The sequence below is a fragment of the Fusarium flagelliforme genome (assembly GCF_020744385.1).
Source record: "Fusarium flagelliforme strain FIESC 12 MPI-CAGE-AA-0113 chromosome Unknown B0J16scaffold_4, whole genome shotgun sequence".
NCBI lineage: Eukaryota > Fungi > Ascomycota > Sordariomycetes > Hypocreales > Nectriaceae > Fusarium > Fusarium flagelliforme.
The window spans coordinates 1,213,276-1,232,956 of record NW_025763506.1 but is presented as its reverse complement, the minus strand read 5'-3'; the positions used below and the strand labels follow the sequence as shown (position 1 = coordinate 1,232,956).

Here is a 19,681-nt window from a genome sequence, read left to right as displayed (position 1 = left end):
GCCTTAGGGTAGCCAAACAAGGGACCATCAACACCAAGAAATGGAAGCGAAAAGATCGCGTCACGTTAGCACAATTCTCCTCTACGTTTATTTCCTTTTTTTCTTTTTTTTTGGTACTGTACCCGCAACTCAAACATCGAATGATTTACCACATCCTAGACTATTTCCATGTGTGGGTGGTCAATATGCATGGTCACCTTTTGCAATTTCTTCAGCTGCATGCTTCTCTTCCTCTCTACATCTCGAGATCTTACAGGCTCGGCGGTTTTCCGCCGATGGAAAAGAAAATCTACCTGAGACAAACCTCAGGGTAAAGATGCAAGACGCTGCTTCTGGATTGTTTAATGTCAGCCTGATCCGAAGATCATCGGAGGAATGAATGTGACATGAGCTACTGCGAAAGAAGCTGAATGTGTTGTGCCCTATCCAGGTAGCTGGTATGTCTTCCTTGAAATAAACGAGAATCCCTGGTAATCGGAATGTTTAGCTTGACTCGTCGTATTTAGTGCAATGAGCTTGGGTTTTAGCAAAGTGATGGTGCTCGATTGAAGCATGTGCAGGAAACCATGGCGATCAAGCGTGGTGTCTCCAGACTACCTACTGTACGTGAGACACGCGCCCAACAGCATTTGATTCCACGTTGAAAAATGAATGATGCCCGGCGGGGCACATTGCATTGTAATTGCACTTTTCGAATGTCGCTGCTGTAACTCGCAATTTTTGCCCAATTCTGCCACACGGTTCAGCTTTTGGCGTTTCGTGTTACACGAGATAATTACTATCTTACCTGCGTCGCCACAATGTCTTCGATGCAGCAACGCTGCAATGCGACAGGACGGTGTACGCAAAGGAATGTCAGATCATCAAACGGCCAACTGAAGCCTGAAGCCCTAAGCCGACGCACTCTGATCGTCTCGGGACCGATAAAAGTATAATTAACACAGGCATAGATTTTCAGGAACTTCTCAAGCAGTAGGGGGTAATTTGATCAGATAAGGTTACCCTTGAATGTCAATGTATGACCCGTCCTTAGAGCTGAAGATCTTCCCGCAGCCTTGGCTCTGGTTTCGTTTATCCCAGCTGACGACAACCTCCAACCACCGAATCGGCGTCGGACAGTTTAAAAGACCGCTCTTTCACGATCGAAACGTCATTAGTAGCGCAAGCAACGCAATTAACATGTGGGAAAGCTCTTTCCAATGCTGATGCTATTAAAACTCTCGGAAGCTACGGAGAGCCTCTAGGGTAGCAGGAAAATCCACCCAATTAAGCTTAAAGTCTATGACGCGACAACTCCACCAAAAGCATCCTCTCACCAATTCACTAAAGCCGTCGCGCTCAGAAAGTTGTCCGAAATGCCGATTGCGGTAGATCCAGTGTCGTCATAGATAAATCATTTACTAGAGAAAGCCTTGTTTATTATAGAAAACATTACCCAGAAAATAAAGATAGTTAGAAAATAATGAGATCGTAGGCCTGTCACAGTCAGTCTACAGTTTCTTGCAATGGCTGACGAGAGACCTACGCCTCGGGATGAGGATATCCCAGGCGGTTTCCCTGTGACGCCCAGTGTCAATTCATTGAACCAATTGACGCCCACTGTCGATACCGCCGATAGACTTGAGGCTGGTTTAGGAGCCCCAGATCGCAATACGGGAGCGTCGACCTATGACAGTGTCACTTCTGGGCAGGACAATTACAGTTACAGCCCCAGTAACAGTAACGATAACCACCACAACGGCACTTCAGCGGCACTTGGCGCATCTGCCGCAGGGGCTGCTGCCGGGGGTTACTTGGCTTCACAACACCACCACGAAAACAACAACGTCCCAGCACAAGAAACATCCGACTTTAATCGCGACATTGCACCACCACTTTCTGGTCGACACTCATCTTCGAGCACAATTCTTGCACCCCGCGATGCATCCACAGATGGAAAGCGAAAGAACAGCACCATCGTCAACGATGACTCCTCTTCCCCCGACGAGCCCGTCTTCGCACCCATAAGGTCCAACACGAACGAAAAGGAACACCCCGAAAAACCACCTCTCGAGAAGCGCAAGTCGCATCGCACTGAAGAAGACCTTTTCCGCGTCCTGTCGCGCCGCAAGACGAATGCGAGTACCCCGGCCGAGAAGGAAGATGAGCACGAGGACAATGAAGAGCTGGACAGACTCATGTCGCGCATCTTCGGCCAGAAGCGCCAGCAGCAGAGCGAGGAGGAAAAGACCCGCCATAGCGGTGTCATCTTCCGCGGATTGACTGTTCGTGGTGTCGGTCTGGGTTCCAGTCTTCAGCCTACCGTGGGTGATTTCTTCATGAGTCTCCCACGCAAGCTTGGCAAGCTGTTCACCCAAGGCCCCAAGGCTGCTCTTGCGAAACCGCCAGTTCGCGATCTCATCAGCAACTTTGACGGTTGTGTGAGACCTGGTGAGCTTCTTCTTGTGCTCGGCCGTCCTGGAGCTGGATGTAGTACCTTCCTCAAGACCTTCTGTAACCAGCGTTCAGGTTTTGAGTCTGTCGAGGGAGATGTTACCTACGGTGGAACGGACGCTTCGACTATGGCCAAAGATTTTCGAGGCGAGATCATTTATAACCCAGAGGATGACTTGCATTATGCTACACTGTCAGTCAAGCGAACACTCACATTCGCCCTGCAGACTCGTACGCCCGGAAAGGAGTCTCGTCTCGAAGGTGAGACCCGCCAGGACTACGTTCGCGAGTTCCTTCGAGTCGTTACCAAGCTCTTCTGGATTGAGCACACGCTCGGTACAAAAGTAGGCAATGAGTTCATTCGGGGTGTATCAGGCGGCGAACGCAAGCGTGTATCTATTGCAGAGGCAATGATCACTCGTGCTTCAGTGCAGGGATGGGATAACTCCAGTAAAGGTCTGGACGCCAGCACAGCTGTCGAGTACGTCAAGTCAATTCGCGCAATGACCAACATGGCCGACACTTCCACCGCTGTCTCTCTTTACCAAGCCGGTGAAACTCTATACGACCTCGTCGATAAGGTTCTGCTGATCGATCAAGGCAAGTGTCTCTACTTTGGTCGCTCTGAAGACGCGAAGAAGTACTTCCTCGATCTTGGCTTCGATTGTCCTGAGAGATGGACGACCGCCGATTTCCTCACCTCGGTCACGGATGACCACGAGCGTAGTATCCGCAAGGGCTGGGAGAACCGTATCCCACGCACGCCTGAGGAGTTCTCCGATGCCTACCGCCGAAGTGAAGATTACCAGAAGAACCTCCGCGACATTGAGGAGTTCGAGGGCGAATTGCAGACTCTCGCCGAGGAGCGTCGTGCGCATGAGTCGGAGAAGAGCAAGAAGAAGAACTACGAGATTTCCTTCCAAAAGCAGGTCATAGCCTGCACGCACCGCCAATTCCTCGTCATGTTCGGCGACAAAGCCTCTCTCTTCGGTAAATGGGGTGGTCTTCTGTTCCAAGGTCTCATCGTCGGATCGCTTTTCTTCAATCTCCCTGACACAGCTGCTGGCGCATTCCCTCGTGGCGGTGCTCTGTTCTTCCTCCTTTTGTTCAACGCCCTTCTTGCCCTGGCTGAGCAGACAGCTGCGTTCGAGTCAAAGCCAATTCTTCTCAAGCACAAGTCCTTCTCCTTCTACCGACCCGCGGCATTTGCTATTGCGCAGACGGTGGTAGATGTACCGCTTGTGTTTATCCAGGTCATTATCTTCAACGTGCTTATCTACTTCATGGCGAACCTGGCTCGTACTGCGTCCCAGTTCTTCATCTCGTGTCTCATCCTCTGGCTTGTCACTATGGTGACTTATGCTTTCTTCCGTGCTATCTCTGCTTGGTGTGGAACACTTGATGTTGCGACGAGATTTACTGGTGTTGCTATTCAGATCCTTGTTGTGTACACCGGTTATCTGATCCCGCCGGACTCGATGCATCCTTGGTTCGGATGGTTGCGATGGATCAATTGGATTCAGTACGGTTTTGAGTGTCTCATGGCAAACGAGTTTTACAATCTTGAGCTCACTTGCGAAGGTCAATACCTCGTCCCACAAGGTCCTGGTATCTCATCTCAGAACCAAGGTTGTGCACTGGCAGGCTCACAGCCCGGATCGACCACTGTGTCCGGTGCCGACTACATCCAACAGTCATTCACCTACACCCGTTCCCATCTCTGGCGCAACTTCGGCTTCCTGTGGGCTTTCTTCTTCTTCTTTGTTTTCCTCACTGCTCTAGGTATGGAGCGCATGAAGCCAAATGTTGGCGGTGGTGCCATTACTGTCTTCAAGCGTGGCCAAGTTCCCAAGAAAGTCGAGGAGTCGATCGCTACTGGAGGCCGAGCCAAGGGTGATAACAACGATGAGGAGTCTGGCCGACGCGACCCTGCCGCGACTGCTGGCGCTGAGCGCACCAAGAGCGACGAGGAGATCACCCAGGAAGTAGCCAAGAACGAGACCGTCTTCACGTTCCAGAACATCAACTACACAATCCCCTTCGAGAAGGGCGAAAGGAAGCTTCTTCAGGATGTCCAAGGCTATGTTCGCCCAGGCAAACTCACTGCCCTTATGGGCGCTTCAGGTACGTTGCCTAATAGCACCTCATCTTCACTAGCTAACGTTTCTAGGTGCCGGAAAGACAACTCTTCTCAACGGTTTAGCCCAGCGTCTCAACTTTGGTACCATCACTGGTGACTTCCTCGTCGACGGCCGACCTCTTCCCAAGTCCTTCCAGCGCGCGACCGGCTTCGCTGAACAGATGGACATCCACGAACCGACCGCTACAGTCCGTGAAGCGCTTCAATTCTCCGCCCTTCTGCGTCAACCCAAGGAAGTTCCACGAAAGGAGAAGATGGCCTACTGCGAAACAATTATCGATCTTCTGGAAATGCGCGAGATCGCTGGCGCTATCATTGGCACGGTCGGTCAAGGTCTCAACGCCGAGCAGCGAAAGCGATTGACTATTGGTGTCGAGTTGGCTTCCAAGCCTGAACTTCTGATGTTCCTTGACGAGCCTACCTCCGGTCTCGACTCCGGTGCTGCCTTCAACATTGTCCGCTTCCTTCGCAAGCTTGCCGACGCAGGCCAAGCCGTTCTGTGCACAATCCATCAACCTTCCGCTGTCCTCTTCGAGAACTTTGACGAGCTTCTTCTTCTCAAGTCGGGTGGTCGCGTAGTGTTCCACGGTCCTCTTGGACACGACTCCGAGAACCTCATCAATTACTTTGAGTCCAACGGCGGTCCTAAATGTCCTCCCCATGCAAACCCTGCCGAGTACATGCTTGATGCCATTGGCGCTGGTAACCCCGACTACGATGGGCAGGACTGGGGCGACATCTGGACCAACTCTTCTGAGCGCGAGAAGCGTGCGCAGGAGATTGAAGAGATGATTGAGCGCCGTCGCAACGTCGAGCCTTCCAAGAGTCTCAAGGACGATCGCGAGTATGCCATGCCTTATTCCACTCAAACATGGGCCGTTGTTCGTCGCAGCTTCATCTCCTACTGGCGATCGCCCGACTACATCTTTGGTAACATGATGCTGCACGTCGCTACTGGTCTCTTCAACTGCTTCACCTTTTACAAGGTTGGCTTTGCATCAATTGATTACCAGAACAGACTGTTCTCTATCTTCATGACGCTTACCATCAGCCCGCCGCTCATCCAGCAGCTACAACCTGTTTTCCTCAAGTCTCGCCAGATCTTCCAGTGGCGTGAGAACAACGCCAAGATCTACAGCTGGTTCGCCTGGACCACCGCTGCCATTGTCGTTGAGATTCCTTACCGTATTGTCGCAGGTGGCATCTACTTCAATTGTTGGTGGTGGGGTGTCTTTGGCTGGCGCGCACCAAGCTTCATCTCAGGCTTCGCGTTCCTGCTTGTCTTACTCTTCGAGTTGTACTACACCAGTTTCGGACAAGCCATTGCTGCATTCGCTCCCAACGAACTCCTCGCCTCCCTTCTAGTCCCGCTTTTCTTCCTCTTCGTTGTGTCCTTCTGTGGTGTTGTTGTCCCACCCCAAGGCCTGCCTACCTTCTGGCGTGAGTGGATGTACTGGCTCACGCCCTTCCACTACCTCCTCGAAGCTTTCCTCGCCGCCGCGATCCATGACCAGCCTGTTCGCTGCGAGGAGGGTGAGTTTGCGCGCTTTGAGCCTCCTTCAGGCCAATCGTGCTCCGAGTACACTCAGTCATTCATTGAGCGCGCCGGTGGCTACGTTCGCACTGGTGAGGATGGCATCTGCGAGTTCTGCCAGTATGCGACCGGTGATGAATTCGGCGCTAGCTTTAGTGTATACTACCGACACATCTGGCGCGATTTCGGCATCTTCTGCGCCTTTATCGCGTTTAATTATGCTGTTGTTTATTTCGCCACATGGCTGCGATTCCGGGGTAAGAACCCGCTGAAGAAGGTTATGCAAAAGCGAAAGTCTTAGAGTGGATATGGCAAATTGGATACTTCGGTCAGACTAATAATATTAATTACACACGATTTAATACACGACGTTATCACTCATTATTTGACATGACCATTGTCGTGATTGCGGTTAAAGACGTCCGAAGATCGAGAGTACGCGACCGGGTACTTCAGATGATCAATGTGTCTCATCGGGATAGCCTATATACCTAATCTAATGCCACGCCACGGTTGTATCCGGAGCAAAACCGCCGACGGCTCGAATTATTACCAGGTTTTCTGCACATTTGTGAGACATTTCAGCCGTTGCATTGCCTACTTGCACCGGCAACTCTCGAAGCGAAGTAGATAACATTATTCACGAGTCATTCAATCCAAGCCTTAGGGGTCAATTCTTCTGTTACCCACCTGAGGACCTCAGTCCGCGGGTCTTAAAAGACCTGAAACCCCGAATAAAAAATTCCCTCCATTTGCATAGGGGTCTGTGGCCCGGAACAGAAAATAGGGGCGTTCCGGCCGAAAGCTGCATAACTCTGCACAAAGTCGGCGAAAATGCATAACTAACGGACCGGCAGATCTGATTCCCGGGTGGGGCACCGCATAAAACCGTCGCATATCCTATTCGCATCGGGTTCTTGATCATCTCCGATACCTTGCATATTGGTATTCTGATTGGCTGTTGGTCTCGTTTTGTTGGTCGTTCTCGCTTTGATCATGGGTTAGTGGCTTGCATCGTTGTCAAACGTGGTGCACTTAAATAGATATCTTTCCCTTGCAACCCTACTTGGCTTGTCTATCTTGGCTTGATCATATTCTTGGTTTTCGAGACACCATGGCTACGAACGTTTCTTCAAAGAGTATCGAGATGGAGGATGTTCGACCTGGAAGTCAGCGTACGCTTACGCCCTCGGATAATGTCAGTGTGACAGGCAAGATGCAAGACGAAGAGGCACCTAAGGAGCAGGATGTTGTGCAGCCGCAAGATCCCAACGCTGTTGGATGGGATGGACCTGATGATCCTGACAACCCCATGAACTGGTCTGGAAAGAAGAAATGGTCTTGTATTGGTGCTTTGTCGGTTATGACCCTTCTAACGTAAGTTGAGACCCGTCTTCGCCTGGTTGTATACCGGTTGGCTAACAAAATTCAGACCACTCGTATGTACCGACACTCAGAGATGTATGCATATGTCTAACATGTACAGGGCTCATCGATGTTCGCACCCGGCGTTCCAGATATCATGCGAGAATTCGAAACCTCAAACCGCAACATTGCTACCTTCGTCGTGTCCGTCTACGTCCTCGGCTTCGCTTTCGGTCCTCTCTTGGCCGCTCCCCTCAGCGAAACATACGGCCGTGCCATCGTCTTCAACGTCGCCAACGTACTCTTCCTCATCATGACCGTCGCTACAGCCCTGAGCCAGAACATGCCCATGCTAATCGTCTTCCGTTTCCTGATGGGCTTCTTTGGTTCAACGCCCATCACCAACGGTAGTGGTACTATCTCCGATATCTTTCCCGTACAGGAGAGAGGTAAGGCCATGGCTGTTTGGGCTATGGGACCTTTGCTGGGACCGTGTATCGGACCGCTTGCAGGTGGTTACATGGTTCAGGCTATTGGATGGCGATGGGTGTTCTGGGTGATTGCTATTTTTGTAAGTTGTCTAATTCGAATGGAGAAATGCTTGTGCTGATAACATTGTAGACTGGTGTTGTCATGGTCCTCTGCTACTTCGTTGCACCAGAGACATATGCACCTATTCTTCTCCGCAAAAAGGCGAAGAAGCTCCAGAAGGAGACAGGCAATCAGGATCTCTACTCTGTACTTGACACCGTTGGCGTCACAGCCAAACAGCGCTTCCGCGGCGCCATTATTCGCCCCATGAAGCTTCTAGTAACTCACCTTCCGGTCTTCATCCTCTCACTTTACGTCGCCATCGTCTACGGCGTGCTATACCTTATGTTCAGTACCTTCACCTTCGTATTCGCCATGCAGTACGGCTTCGGCACCGGAACAGTTGGCCTAGCCTACCTTCCTACCGGTATTGGTATGCTTTTCGGCACAATGACCTTTGGAGTCTTGACGGATATTGTTGTTAAGAAGAAGATTGCCAAGAACGGAAAGACAGTGCCTGAGGACAGATTGCCTATCTGGATGACGCTACCTTCTGGTTTGCTCATTGTTGCTTCTTTGTTCTGGTACGGTTGGTCGACAGATCAGCACACACATTGGATTGTGCCTATGATTGGTGTTGCCCTTTTCTGCTTTGGACTCATGGGTATTATGGTAAGTTTCAGCTTTACCAACTGTCTTCTATGATTGCTAACAAAAACAGATGTGCCTGCAAACATACCTCGTCGACGCCTACATCCAGTACGCGGCTTCAGTAGTTGCTGCCATGACTGTCCTTCGATCTCTGGCCGGCGCCCTGCTTCCTCTAGCTGGTTTGTCCATGTATGATGACCTTGGCCTTGGCTGGGGTAACAGTATACTGGCTTTCCTGGCTCTGGTGCTCGTGCCCGTGCCAGTCATATTCTGCTTGTATGGCCCCAAGATTCGAGCAAAGAGTCCCAACAACCTTGAATAGACCGGGTTTTTTCCCTCGAGAGCGCGTTGAAATATTGGAGTGTGTCAAGGAGCATGCATTGCAGGTGTTGGATGCCATTTTGTTTAGATCACTGGTCTAGACGACCTTTCCGAGATATGAAAAATTGTAATTAGAAGGTTATCATACCTATCATCATAGAATTCCTTTCATCAAAAGTTCAACACCTTTCGTATGAAGAATCACTTGCCGAGTTAGTCCTCCCATGTGACTTGGGCCTCTTGTCCGTATCCGGCAACTCGTCTAAGCTGGATTCTAGCGTGGATCTGACCCTAAGCAATGGACCAGCCCTGCAACACCTTTCAGCCTCAGGTAAACGGCATCTCTTCTCTTCCCGTTCAGCAAACACTTCAATGGTAGATGTTGGTAATCCAGCAGTTACTTGGTAAGAGATGGAACTCGTTCTCTCCCCCAAGTAAGTTCGGGACCAAGATCATGAGCTCACTTGGCTGATCTCATTGATCACGATGATCTGATAAGATGAGCATCGGGTGATCATACAAAGTACCTTGTCAAGCTAGTGGCAAACTCATCGCAATTACGGATACAGTAGATCGATCACCTGTCATCCGAATATCGCCAAGAAACCGTTACAGTAGGCGGACAATCCGATATTTTCCAGAACTTCAACTCCGAAACTCTCTGATCAGGGGCCCTTATTCGTCTCTGAAGCGAGTAGGTGGCAACCAACGTGAAAGATCCAAGAACTATCCCCAAGTCAGTCAAGCCTCGAGGAGGTCTTGCAAATATGAGGCTTTTTTGCATCACCTGTCGGCCCATACGATTTACTTCCGGGGTTTGGTAGCCAATGGCGGGAACATCAAGTGCGGATCTGATAAGATTAGATGGATCCACGACATGGGTAGTGGTCTGACGGGTTGTGGGTGGGCGGAATTGCTCCGTGGGTGATGAACAGATATAAACTGGTGATTGCGGCTCATCCAGTCGAGAAATATTATCCTGTTTCATATGTGCTATTGAAATGGCGGTTGACAACAGTTCAGAGCATCGCAGCTCAGGCGATGTCGAAGCTGCGCGCAAGGAAGCGACTTTGACACACGAGAAACATGTTCCCAACAATACCGACATCCTAAGAGAGTCATGGTCCAAGAAGGCCTTGATCATTGCTTTCACTGGGTATGTTTCTTACTTCCTATTTCTCAACACTAAACTGACCCAGGTAGACTATTTGCCACGACGTTCATCACCTCGTTCCTCAAATATGCCACCAAAGTCTACGATGCGTACGCAACATCAGCCTTTCAGAGGCACTCAGCTCTCGCTACTGCGAATGTAGTGGGGACGATCATTGGGTTGGTTACGTATCCCATCATGGCCAAGTTCTCCAACGCAAGCACTCACTTCCTAGAGAATATGGGCATGAACTAACATAATACAGGTCTTTGGTCGAGCTGAGGGTCTTACCTTCTCTATCCTCTTCCTTATTATCTCACAAATCATGTACGCAGCATGCCAGAACATCGCAACCTATATCGTAAGTCTCGGTTATCCCACTTCTGAATGATCACTACTGACGACATCTAGGCTGGAGGCATCTTCGAGTCCATCGGCGACACAGGCTACGTAATAATGCAACAAGTCTTCATCGCAGACACAACAAGCCTCATCAATCGTGGTCTCTGGACTTCTCTCCCCGAATCGATCGCCTCAATCCCAACACTCTATCTGGGTTCTATCGTAGCAGATAGTGTTCTCAAGCACTCAACTTGGCGATGGGGTTATGGAATGTGGGCTGCCATTCTTCCTTTCTGCGCTGCGCCTCTGATCATCACCCTTTATATCCTACAAAGAAAGGCTCGAAAGGCTGGATATAGACGGAAGGGCGCTTGGGATGCGGCAGATAAGACTACGTCCTTGAGAAAGCGTGTTGTTAATCTTGTGTGGATTGACCTCGACATCGCCGGCGCTCTACTGCTCGTCGTTGGCCTTGGTTTGACTCTTATTCCACTATCACTTACTGGTGCTAGGAATAGTGACCGTTGGGACCAAGGTAGCTATATCGCCATGCTTGTCATCGGAGTCGCGGTGATTGCTGGCTTTCTTGTTTGGGATACAAAGTTTGCAAAGGTCCCATTTGTTCCCTTCCGAATGGTCAAAGAACGCACAGTTGTGGCAGCTTGTGTCTTGTCTATGCTCGACTTCTTTCACTACTCTTGCTTCACACTCTTCTTCCCTAGTTATCTTCAGGTTGCTGGAGGCTTCAGCCCTGGTCACGCTACTCGCATCGAGTAAGTCCACAGAACAAACAGAACTATAAATGCCACTAACTCAATTGTCTAGCAATGCTCTCCGTGTGGCATTCCAGATTGCCTCCGTCCTTGTAGGCGTACTCATGAAGTATACCAAGCGCAGTCAAATCTTCGTCTTCATCGGTGTTCCTTTGTGTGTGCTTGGACAAGGCCTGATGATTTATCTGGTAAACATGAACGGGGATCACGCCAACGAAGCTTCTTTCATTACCGCAAAGACTCTTGTAGGAGTCGGTCGGGCGTTCTACCAAACAGCTGCCCAAGTCTCCATCCAGGCTCTTGTTGCAAAAGAAGATGTCCCTGTTGTTACGGGCGTTTACTATGCAGCAATGAACTTTGGTGCTGCTGTTGGTACTAGGTACGCTCCCCTCCTTTATCCTTCCGCCCAACAGTTTACTGACCCTTCCAGTGTTGGAGGCGCAATTTGGAACAATATGCTCCCGAAGAAACTCACAACTTACCTCCCCGAAAAAGCCAAACCCAACGCCTTCAAGATCTACAAATCCATTGTTGTCGCCCAGAAGTTCGCAAAAGGTACACCTGTTCGAGCGGCCATTGACCAGTCGTACCGCGAGACGCAGAGGCTTCTTGCCATCGCTGCGACATGTGCGCTTGCGCCTATGCTTATCGTCATGTTTGCCCTCAAGACAGTCGATTTGGCCAAGGTCGATGAGGCAAAGATAGATGAGAATAAGGCTGCTGAGGAAGTTGAGCCAGTCATGGTGAGAGAGACTGTTCAAGACGCGAAAACCGAGAATCTTTAGTTTAAGGGTGTTCTGTATTGAAAGATTTCTTCTCTTTCTAGTTAGGATATTTGTGCCACAACTCCAATGTACAATATTATGCAGCTTGTATTAAGTTGAAATTCCAAAACTCCATTGGCAATGGAAAGTCCTCTTGTAACTCACAGCAAACCGACATCTTCATATCACCCTAAACATGTTCGACTTGACACCCCTCTTAAGCCCTTCTGCCTTTCCACCCTCATATTCAACTCCAGCACCACCGCCCTCTCCCGAAAGGCCTTCGAGCTTCTCTCGTAGTTCCTGATCCAACTGTGCCATTGTCTTCTTCTTATGAGGCGCCATCTTTGTTGTGTCTTTTGTCGTTGTAGATTCCTGCTGCTTTGACTGTGTCTGGGTCGTAGCTTGAGATTGAGGCTCGGGTTTTGTAGTATTGGACAGAGCGCGAGGAGAGGGAGTGTGGATTGGTCTTCTAGGGGCTGCGGCCCTTAGGCCTTTTGTGAAAATAGTGCGATTCATGTTCTTTCAGCAAATTCCAGATTGTTTGATGAGTGAAATGGGTGAAATGAAGAGAATTGACCACGATGGGTGTCATGATGAAATTTATGCTGACTAAGGCCATACGTCATTGACGGATGTTATCGTGACAGCATAATTCAGTCATTCATCGCCATGAGATCTTCGTTCACGTATACTGACATTCTTCCGTGTTCCTAAGAATCTCAATATCGATGTAATTATTGTGGCCTGACTATTTGCGCTGATTCAGCATAACTAACATTTTCCCTTACCATTTGCGCACCGCTCATAATACACTATTCTGCGCCAGCTTAGACGATTTAACTTCTAAGAAACCTTCAGCAACCAGCCATCAGCCTCAGTCTCACCCTTCGCATTAACACCACCCCACATCAAGATACCCTTCCCATTCAAGCATGTATCCGCACCAAAGAACCCTCTCGGTCCAGGATGAACTTTTCCAGACTCCTGGGTCATCTCCGCTGGAGCGATCTCAAGTTCATGCCAGCTGAACGCACCAGACTCGACACCGGGAATAGCACCACGGATGGCGTCCTTCACGCGCGTAGCGCTATAGCCGTCGGAGGGTAGCTGCAAAGTCCACATGTCAGAGTAGAACGGGTGGTCTTCAGTGTATGCCTTGTCCGTGGATGCGATCTCGGCGTCTTGGCGGCTGCCGAGGAGGTAGAGCAAATAGCGACGACCGAGGCCGGTCGTGACGGGGATCAAAGCGCTTCCTACGCGGGGTCGAGGGCCAGGGACGATGGGATTGGAAGGGAAGTCGACAGTTGTCCACTCTGGAAGTTGGTCGAGGGACTCATCCTGGATAGAACCGGGCTTGATGTAGTGGATTGAGCCATGGATATCGGATTCGGCGCTGATGGAGTACAGAGTTCCTTCGACGAATTGCGAAGCAAGGGGTGCGGCTGGTGCATCTGGTAGGACATGCCACAAACGTGTTGTGAAATCGAACAGCCAGGTGCCTGTTGATGGCTGATCGTTCTCATAGCCACCGTGCAAAATCAGATTATCCTTCTTAGCATTGTAGAAGATCTGATGGCTGTGTCGAGACTGGGGTGCCTTTCCAGCTGCGTCTATCGCCGCCCATCGAACAGCTGTGGGCTCCCATTCCCAGAGTGTGAACTCATCGTCAGCTGCATGGCCCTCTGCATTCTGTCCACCAAAGACAATCATCGTGTTGCGACGTGCACAGGCGGCATGGTTGACTCGTGGAGGTGGGATATGTCCCTCGTCACCGACAGCTGGGTAACAAGCGTACTCGCTATCGCCCTCGACTCTTTGTTCGCCTAGTATAGCGACTCCATGGATGTCATTGTTGCAGAGCTTGCCGTCGTCCTTCTTGCCGCCGAAGATGTAGGCCTTACCGTCGATCACGGTGACTGTGTGGTGGGAGCGAGCGAGGGAGAGCCTGTGTCTAAGTCAGCATCAGCATCAAATCTTGTCAAGATTCCAGGTAGTCTTACGAGTTGTCCTTCTCTGGAGTTGAAGCAATCTGGCTCAGGACAGCCTCGAGAGGTTGTGTAGGCTTCGCGACCGTAGCTGCTGCGCCGACCTCGAGGCCTGTTGAGACGACCTGCTCAGCAGCGATTACACCTGCTGCGACTTCTGCCATTGTGGTTGTGAGTTTGTTTGGTCTGGAATTGGACGATAGGTCTTGGTGTTTGTTCGTTGTTCAACAGTCAGGTCGGATATAAGAAGGTCCAAGGGTGAAGTTGAGGATCGGAGCTGACAGTGACGACTGAGACATGACGTAAAGCCGGAAGCGGGCCTCAATGACGTAACTCGACTCCCATTGGAATGTAATGCGACGGAAATGAGAATTGATTGAGTTTGCTCAATAAGCCAGAGGTAATTATTGCGTCGGGAATTCAAGGGAGATTGGGTTTGTTTACCAAAAGCTTGTCACTGTTTTGCGTTGGGTCTTTTGGCTGCGGTTCCTGGACTAATGCTAGCTAACGCTATCAGCTGGACACTCTGACGTCAGACCTGCAATTCGCGTCACGTCGCGTCAATCAACCCGACCTCAACACCAATTTCCTCATAGCAACAAGGGAACACCGTGGAAACAGTGGGTGCCGTCTCACATAACGGTTTGGGGAAAAATCATTGTCGGAAGTGCCGCAATTGCGACAAATGTGCCGTGCAGGGCAGCACGTAGAATTAGATAATACTAAGGTCAAGTCGGCTCAAACATGGCTCAACTCCCCAGTCTAACATCTATATGGTCTAATGATGATCGCAATACACTCATATCATTCACTCATACATATATACGCGTTTCGCTTATTTGTTGCGAACCTCCCACTCGTAAACGGCCATCATGTAAGGTCCATGGCCTCGGGTATCGTTGGGAACGACCTCAACCTCAGTGTAGTACTGCAAACTGTTAGCATGGATCATATATAGCATTGTAAAAGTTGACTTACCTCGAAAGAAGCATCGCTGTTAAGAGATCCAACCTCGACGGTGCCCTCCCAGGTCAGAGTACCGTTCTTGTGCTTGGTGACAAAGTCACGGTAGAGGCGCTTGTAGGCTTGCTTAGCAGGCTTGGTGTAGATCTCCTCCTCGAGGAAACCACGGCGAAGACCAGCCAACCAGCCGTAGGTGAACATGGCAGAAGCGGAACTCTCGACGTAGTTGCCCTCAGCACCCTCGTACTCCTTGTTCATGACAATCTCCCAGAGGTGGCTCTCGTGGCCCTGGGCGCGGAGAAGAGCGGAGGCGAGATCCTTGTAGTAAGTGCGGAGACGCTTGTAGCCGGGGTGAGACTTGGGGAAGACGTCGAGGACCTCGATCAGGGACCAGAAGTACCAACCGACAGCGCGGGACCAGACGAGGGGAGAAGCACCGTTCTTGGGGTTGGCCCAGACGGCGGTCTTGCTCTCGTCGAAACCGTGGACGGGAAGACCGGTCTCCTTGTCGATGGTGACCTCCTGGATCTTGTCCCACTGGAGAACAATGTCGTCCCAGGCGGTGGTGTTCTTAGCATCGAACTCCTTGGTCCAGGTGGCGTAGAAAGAATCAGCCATGAAAATACCGTCGAGCCACATCTGGTCGGGGTATGTAGGCTCACGGTGCCAGAAACCACCAGTGGGAGTTCTGGGGTGCTGGTTGATCCTGTCACGGATGAAGTCGGCAGCCTTCTTGTACTTCTCCTCGCCAGTGCGCTTGTACCACCAGAGCAAGTTCATGCCAATACGGTAGTTATCAAGCGAGTACTTCTTCAAGTCGAAATCGATGATGGTTCCGTTGTCGGCGACCACCAAGTCCATCTGGTCGCGGTACCAGTCAACCAGGGTCTGGTTCTTGGTCAACTCGATGGCAGCCTCGTAACCCTCGAAGACGACGGCACGACCGTACCAGTAGGCACGCTGGGTCTCGTGGTTGTTGCGGATCCAAGAGTCGGCCAGGTTGGCCAACAAGTTGTTGCCGAAGGCGACATTGGCCGAAGCCAGGGCGAGGCAGATAGACTGGAACTTCATGGCGAGAAGAGACAAAGAACGAGAGTGAAGAAGTTGTCGACTCGAGATCGATAGTCTAAAATCTCCAGTGACATCCAGGCGGGCATTTTAAAGTATTTATTCATTTCGATTAAGTTAACATGGCGTGAGCACGATCCACTACATCCATGTTTGTTCATTTTAGATTAGGACGATGGTTCATCCGTGACATTTGACAAGCAGGCAATAATGCAACCATATCAAATTTCTTTCTCTCCTTTGCCACTTTTTATAGCTCACAATTACCGTCTTAGGTAGTATCGCCGGGGAACAGACCCTGAAGGAAGAACGGCTTTCCACCAAGCGGATCGTTTCAGCTTGGGCAGGGGACCCCAGGATCTGCATGAAGTGGATAACACCCCTGCATTGGCGACCGTTGAATTGCGATCGTGACCAACAGTCATGCAGAGATGCTCTTTTGCCTGAAAAGACCATGTCTTCCGCTTTTGCAGAAGCCGTTTTAAGCGTACTGCGGCTTGGCTGGACATAGTGTTACAGTATGCTACCCTACGGCATATATTCATCTGATGTTGGGACCAGATCTGCTGCCATAGTAGACGATCTTATGGTGTTTATCTGCGCGTTAGGCTCAATTGGGTATCCCTTTCGATTGTCTGATGTTCTTTGTTGTAGTCGCCTGCAGACGATACGCGCATACGAGAAGTCGAAAGAAGTCGAAGTTGATTCGATGACATCCGCAACTGTATTTAATCCACCTATGAACTAACTTTTAAGTTACGCTATTAAGATTATGGCGACCCTTCTAATCACGTTCTATCTTTCTTTATCCACTTCCCGAGTATCCCGCCCCCAATACAACCCCCAATGTTCATGCTCCTTGAAGGTTACAGGTCGTGACGAGCATGCTTACTCTTATGCCTAATCTTTTCTCCGTACTTGAATAGGACGAACGGGATGGGGATAAAGGCTATGGAGATGAATGCCAAGGTCGAGCTAGCCCAGCCGACACCTAGTTTCTTGTACATAGCCGATGCGAATAGAGGCTATTAATTGTTAGCAGGTTATCCGTATACCCTATAGTAATAGTATCAACTTACGAAACCAGCACCGAATGAACTTCGGAAGAAATCGTTGCCAGCGAGAACTGAAGCTGCATACTCGGGATACGCGTCGCTCAGGTAGTTCAATACGGAGTTGAACAGTAGGAATGCTCCGATAGAGAACCAACCTGTGCCGATGATCGGGACGATCCAGTGAATATCCGCACGCGACGCCCAACCGAACCAGAAGAGGCAGATAGGAATCGCAAAGGCACCAACAAATGAGGGAGGCAGTCTCCATTCTGGCTTGAGTTCTCCATCTTCATTGAACTTTGGCTCAATATACTTGTGTTGGTACCAGACAAATGGAGGTAGAACAACAAAGACAGCAACCAAGATGCCGAGATAGGCAAGACCTTGGATACCCAGAGAGAAGCCGTAAATCTCACCAAAGACAAGAGGGAAAGACTCAAACCAGATGTATAGCAGACCGTAGATGAGAGCGATATAGAGGTTGAGAACGAACACGATAGGCTCACCCAGACTCAGCTGGAAAGGTCGCACCAGAGTCATTAACGCGATATCCTTCATGGACATATCATGCGTGGCGAGCTCAGCCTCACACACGAGCTTGTCGTTGCCAGTGAGCTTTCGCAGGCGACGACTTCGGCGGTAAAGAATGTTCGCAGGGGATGTCTCGGGGAGGAAAAAGAAGAAGAGCACGAGTGAGGCACCTGATAACCACATAAGTTCCCAGATAGTCCACCTCCAACCTCTTGCTTCAGCAGCAAAGCCTCCGACGAGAGGACCAAGGGTAGGACCACAGATGGCTCCGACACCCCAGACAGCCAGGCCATAGGTTCGCTTAGCTGGCTTGTACATATCGCCAATCGACGCTCCACCTGTTGCGAGTGACGGAGACCCAATGAAGCCCGTGATGAATCGGAAGGCGAGAAGCATACCGAAGTTCGTAGCAAGGGCGGTAGGCACTTGAAGAACGACGAACAACGCCAATGTGATGATGTATACAGGGTTTCGGCCGATCTGTGGGATTTCGGACAGCGGAGACCAGACCATGGGACCGAGACCATACCCAGCCACGAAGAGCGTGAGACCGAGAGTGGCAGCGACTTGGGAGACGCCAAATTCTTGCATCACATCTTGTAAACCGGCCGTGTAGATGGCTGAACCGATGTAAACGGAGAAAGTGAGGAGGCAGATCTCGAAGGTGATGAAGAACCGCTTAATGCGTGACCAGTTCCTGGGGTTCTATATTTGTCAGTATATAGTAGCGCCATCAAGACAAAGGACTTACTTCAGAATCATCAGGACCATACCAGTCCACGACATGAACATCCTTTCCCTTCTCCTTGTCAACAACACGCCCACTGACTTCATTCACCGTTCTCCCCTCTCCTTCAGAAACAGCCGTATCCGAAGAATCAGACCTCGTCTGCTCTCTCCTCTCACCCTCAGGAGCATGCAGTTGACCATACCTCGCCATATTCGCCGACTTCTCAACGTGCACGTATTTCTTCCATAGCGACGGGTCTTCCTCCTCAGGATACTTGAACACTCTTCCACCCGTCAGCAGACGCAGGATATGGCTGAAAATAGTATCGCGAAGCAACTCCTTCATGTTGAACGCCAAGATGGATTAACCAGAATGAGAGGCCAAGAAACCCAATTTGGGATTTGAGGTGTCCATTCTATAGGAGCAACGTCCCTTGTGTGTCGTCATGATCATCGTGTCATAGAAAGGCACGGTAGTATAAGTCATGGATCACTAAATTGGGTCTACGCACAGAGCCTTTCGTCTTTTCTCTACTGATGAGAGATTCGGAAGTGCAGGAAGCAACAGGGATCGATCATCGTTGGTAGATCTAGATCGGGTCGAGCCGTGCTATAAAGTCTAACCAATGATGCGCCTGAGAACTCTGAGAGTGGTTTGGTAGGGAGTTTTTACGATGGAGTCGTGGTGGAGCTTTTGGTGAGGTCATGGACGTTGGGAGGTTTAATGACGCCTATGACTTTTTGGGCACGACGTAGTCTTTTTTCGTTGTCGGTTTTCTAATGAGTCAATCGAGATTCTTTCAGCCTTGCATGACTCGGTCGTCTGATGCAGGCGACTAAGGTGCTAATGTTCTGATCTGATAATAATTTGGACGTGAAATGACGCTTCACCATAAAGATGCCGCGACTCGAGGATACCACGACTGCAGGATTGGAAACTGCTGTGAATATAGCACAAATCCAAACCAGTCGCTACTAGACTCCGAAAAAGAAAGAAAGAGAAAAAGAAAAGAGGCTACACGTGAATCGTGGTTGTAGAGATAAATGACCAGGGGCTAGCAGGTACAGTTTCGCAAGTGGAGAGCAGCACATCGCGGAGAGCCTCAATTCGAGCAGATTATGCACCAATTGCCCAACTACCAAATCACTTGGTGGTAAATGCTTCGGAACTGGAACAAATAACTCCGATAAAAATTAATCCTTTCGAATGTGCCTGTTCCTGAAGGATTCAGTGCCCCACAGGTGAATTGGCTGATGTGAGCCACTTCACTCTCTTCCGCAGCAGAATAGCGAATGGCTTACCTGTCGGAACAAGGGAAAAAACGTGAGCCAGCAAATAA

The 19,681-nt window shown here is 50.1% G+C and overlaps 7 protein-coding genes across 7 annotated transcripts; 3 read left to right on the top strand and 4 right to left on the bottom strand.

The window, feature by feature from the left end:
* Positions 1 to 1,485: 1,485 nt before the first annotated feature.
* Positions 1,486 to 6,487, top strand: B0J16DRAFT_414416 (ABC-2 type transporter-domain-containing protein). Its single transcript, XM_046133451.1, has 2 exons — positions 1,486 to 4,557; positions 4,604 to 6,487. The coding sequence occupies exons 1-2, from the start codon at positions 1,506 to 1,508 to the stop codon at positions 6,406 to 6,408; spliced, it is 4,857 nt and encodes a 1,618-aa protein (XP_045982644.1). The 5' UTR covers positions 1,486 to 1,505; the 3' UTR covers positions 6,409 to 6,487.
* A 718-nt stretch (positions 6,488 to 7,205) lies between these two features.
* B0J16DRAFT_304285 (major facilitator superfamily domain-containing protein) lies at positions 7,206 to 9,113 on the top strand. The gene is made up of 5 exons (XM_046124719.1): positions 7,206 to 7,484; positions 7,540 to 7,546; positions 7,594 to 8,043; positions 8,094 to 8,675; positions 8,725 to 9,113. Exons 1-5 carry the CDS (start codon positions 7,222 to 7,224, stop codon positions 8,974 to 8,976), a joined length of 1,554 nt encoding a protein of 517 aa, XP_045982643.1. The 5' UTR covers positions 7,206 to 7,221; the 3' UTR covers positions 8,977 to 9,113.
* Positions 9,114 to 9,965: 852 nt separating this feature from the next.
* Positions 9,966 to 12,108, top strand: B0J16DRAFT_123910 (major facilitator superfamily domain-containing protein). Its single transcript, XM_046121651.1, has 6 exons — positions 9,966 to 10,131; positions 10,179 to 10,344; positions 10,394 to 10,489; positions 10,540 to 11,243; positions 11,296 to 11,622; positions 11,674 to 12,108. Exons 1-6 carry the CDS (start codon positions 9,977 to 9,979, stop codon positions 12,026 to 12,028), a joined length of 1,803 nt encoding a protein of 600 aa, XP_045982642.1. The 5' UTR covers positions 9,966 to 9,976; the 3' UTR covers positions 12,029 to 12,108.
* B0J16DRAFT_123911 (uncharacterized protein) lies at positions 12,109 to 12,556 on the bottom strand. Its single transcript, XM_046121652.1, has one exon. It carries the CDS (start codon positions 12,524 to 12,526, stop codon positions 12,188 to 12,190), a length of 339 nt encoding a protein of 112 aa, XP_045982641.1. The 5' UTR covers positions 12,527 to 12,556; the 3' UTR covers positions 12,109 to 12,187.
* Positions 12,557 to 12,588: 32 nt separating this feature from the next.
* B0J16DRAFT_371877 (uncharacterized protein) lies at positions 12,589 to 14,453 on the bottom strand. The gene is made up of 2 exons (XM_046130439.1): positions 14,011 to 14,453; positions 12,589 to 13,955 (listed from the first exon to the last, which is right to left on the bottom strand). Exons 1-2 carry the CDS (start codon positions 14,157 to 14,159, stop codon positions 12,854 to 12,856), a joined length of 1,251 nt encoding a protein of 416 aa, XP_045982640.1. The 5' UTR covers positions 14,160 to 14,453; the 3' UTR covers positions 12,589 to 12,853.
* Positions 14,454 to 14,602: 149 nt separating this feature from the next.
* Positions 14,603 to 16,068, bottom strand: B0J16DRAFT_123906 (Six-hairpin glycosidase-like protein). Its single transcript, XM_046121650.1, has 2 exons — positions 14,974 to 16,068; positions 14,603 to 14,923 (listed from the first exon to the last, which is right to left on the bottom strand). The coding sequence occupies exons 1-2, from the start codon at positions 16,027 to 16,029 to the stop codon at positions 14,831 to 14,833; spliced, it is 1,149 nt and encodes a 382-aa protein (XP_045982639.1). The 5' UTR covers positions 16,030 to 16,068; the 3' UTR covers positions 14,603 to 14,830.
* Positions 16,069 to 16,790: 722 nt separating this feature from the next.
* On the bottom strand, positions 16,791 to 18,722 carry B0J16DRAFT_286543 (MFS transporter). The gene is made up of 3 exons (XM_046124104.1): positions 18,364 to 18,722; positions 17,106 to 18,317; positions 16,791 to 17,051 (listed from the first exon to the last, which is right to left on the bottom strand). The coding sequence occupies exons 1-3, from the start codon at positions 18,685 to 18,687 to the stop codon at positions 16,893 to 16,895; spliced, it is 1,695 nt and encodes a 564-aa protein (XP_045982638.1). The 5' UTR covers positions 18,688 to 18,722; the 3' UTR covers positions 16,791 to 16,892.
* Between the last annotated feature and the right edge of the window lie 959 nt (positions 18,723 to 19,681).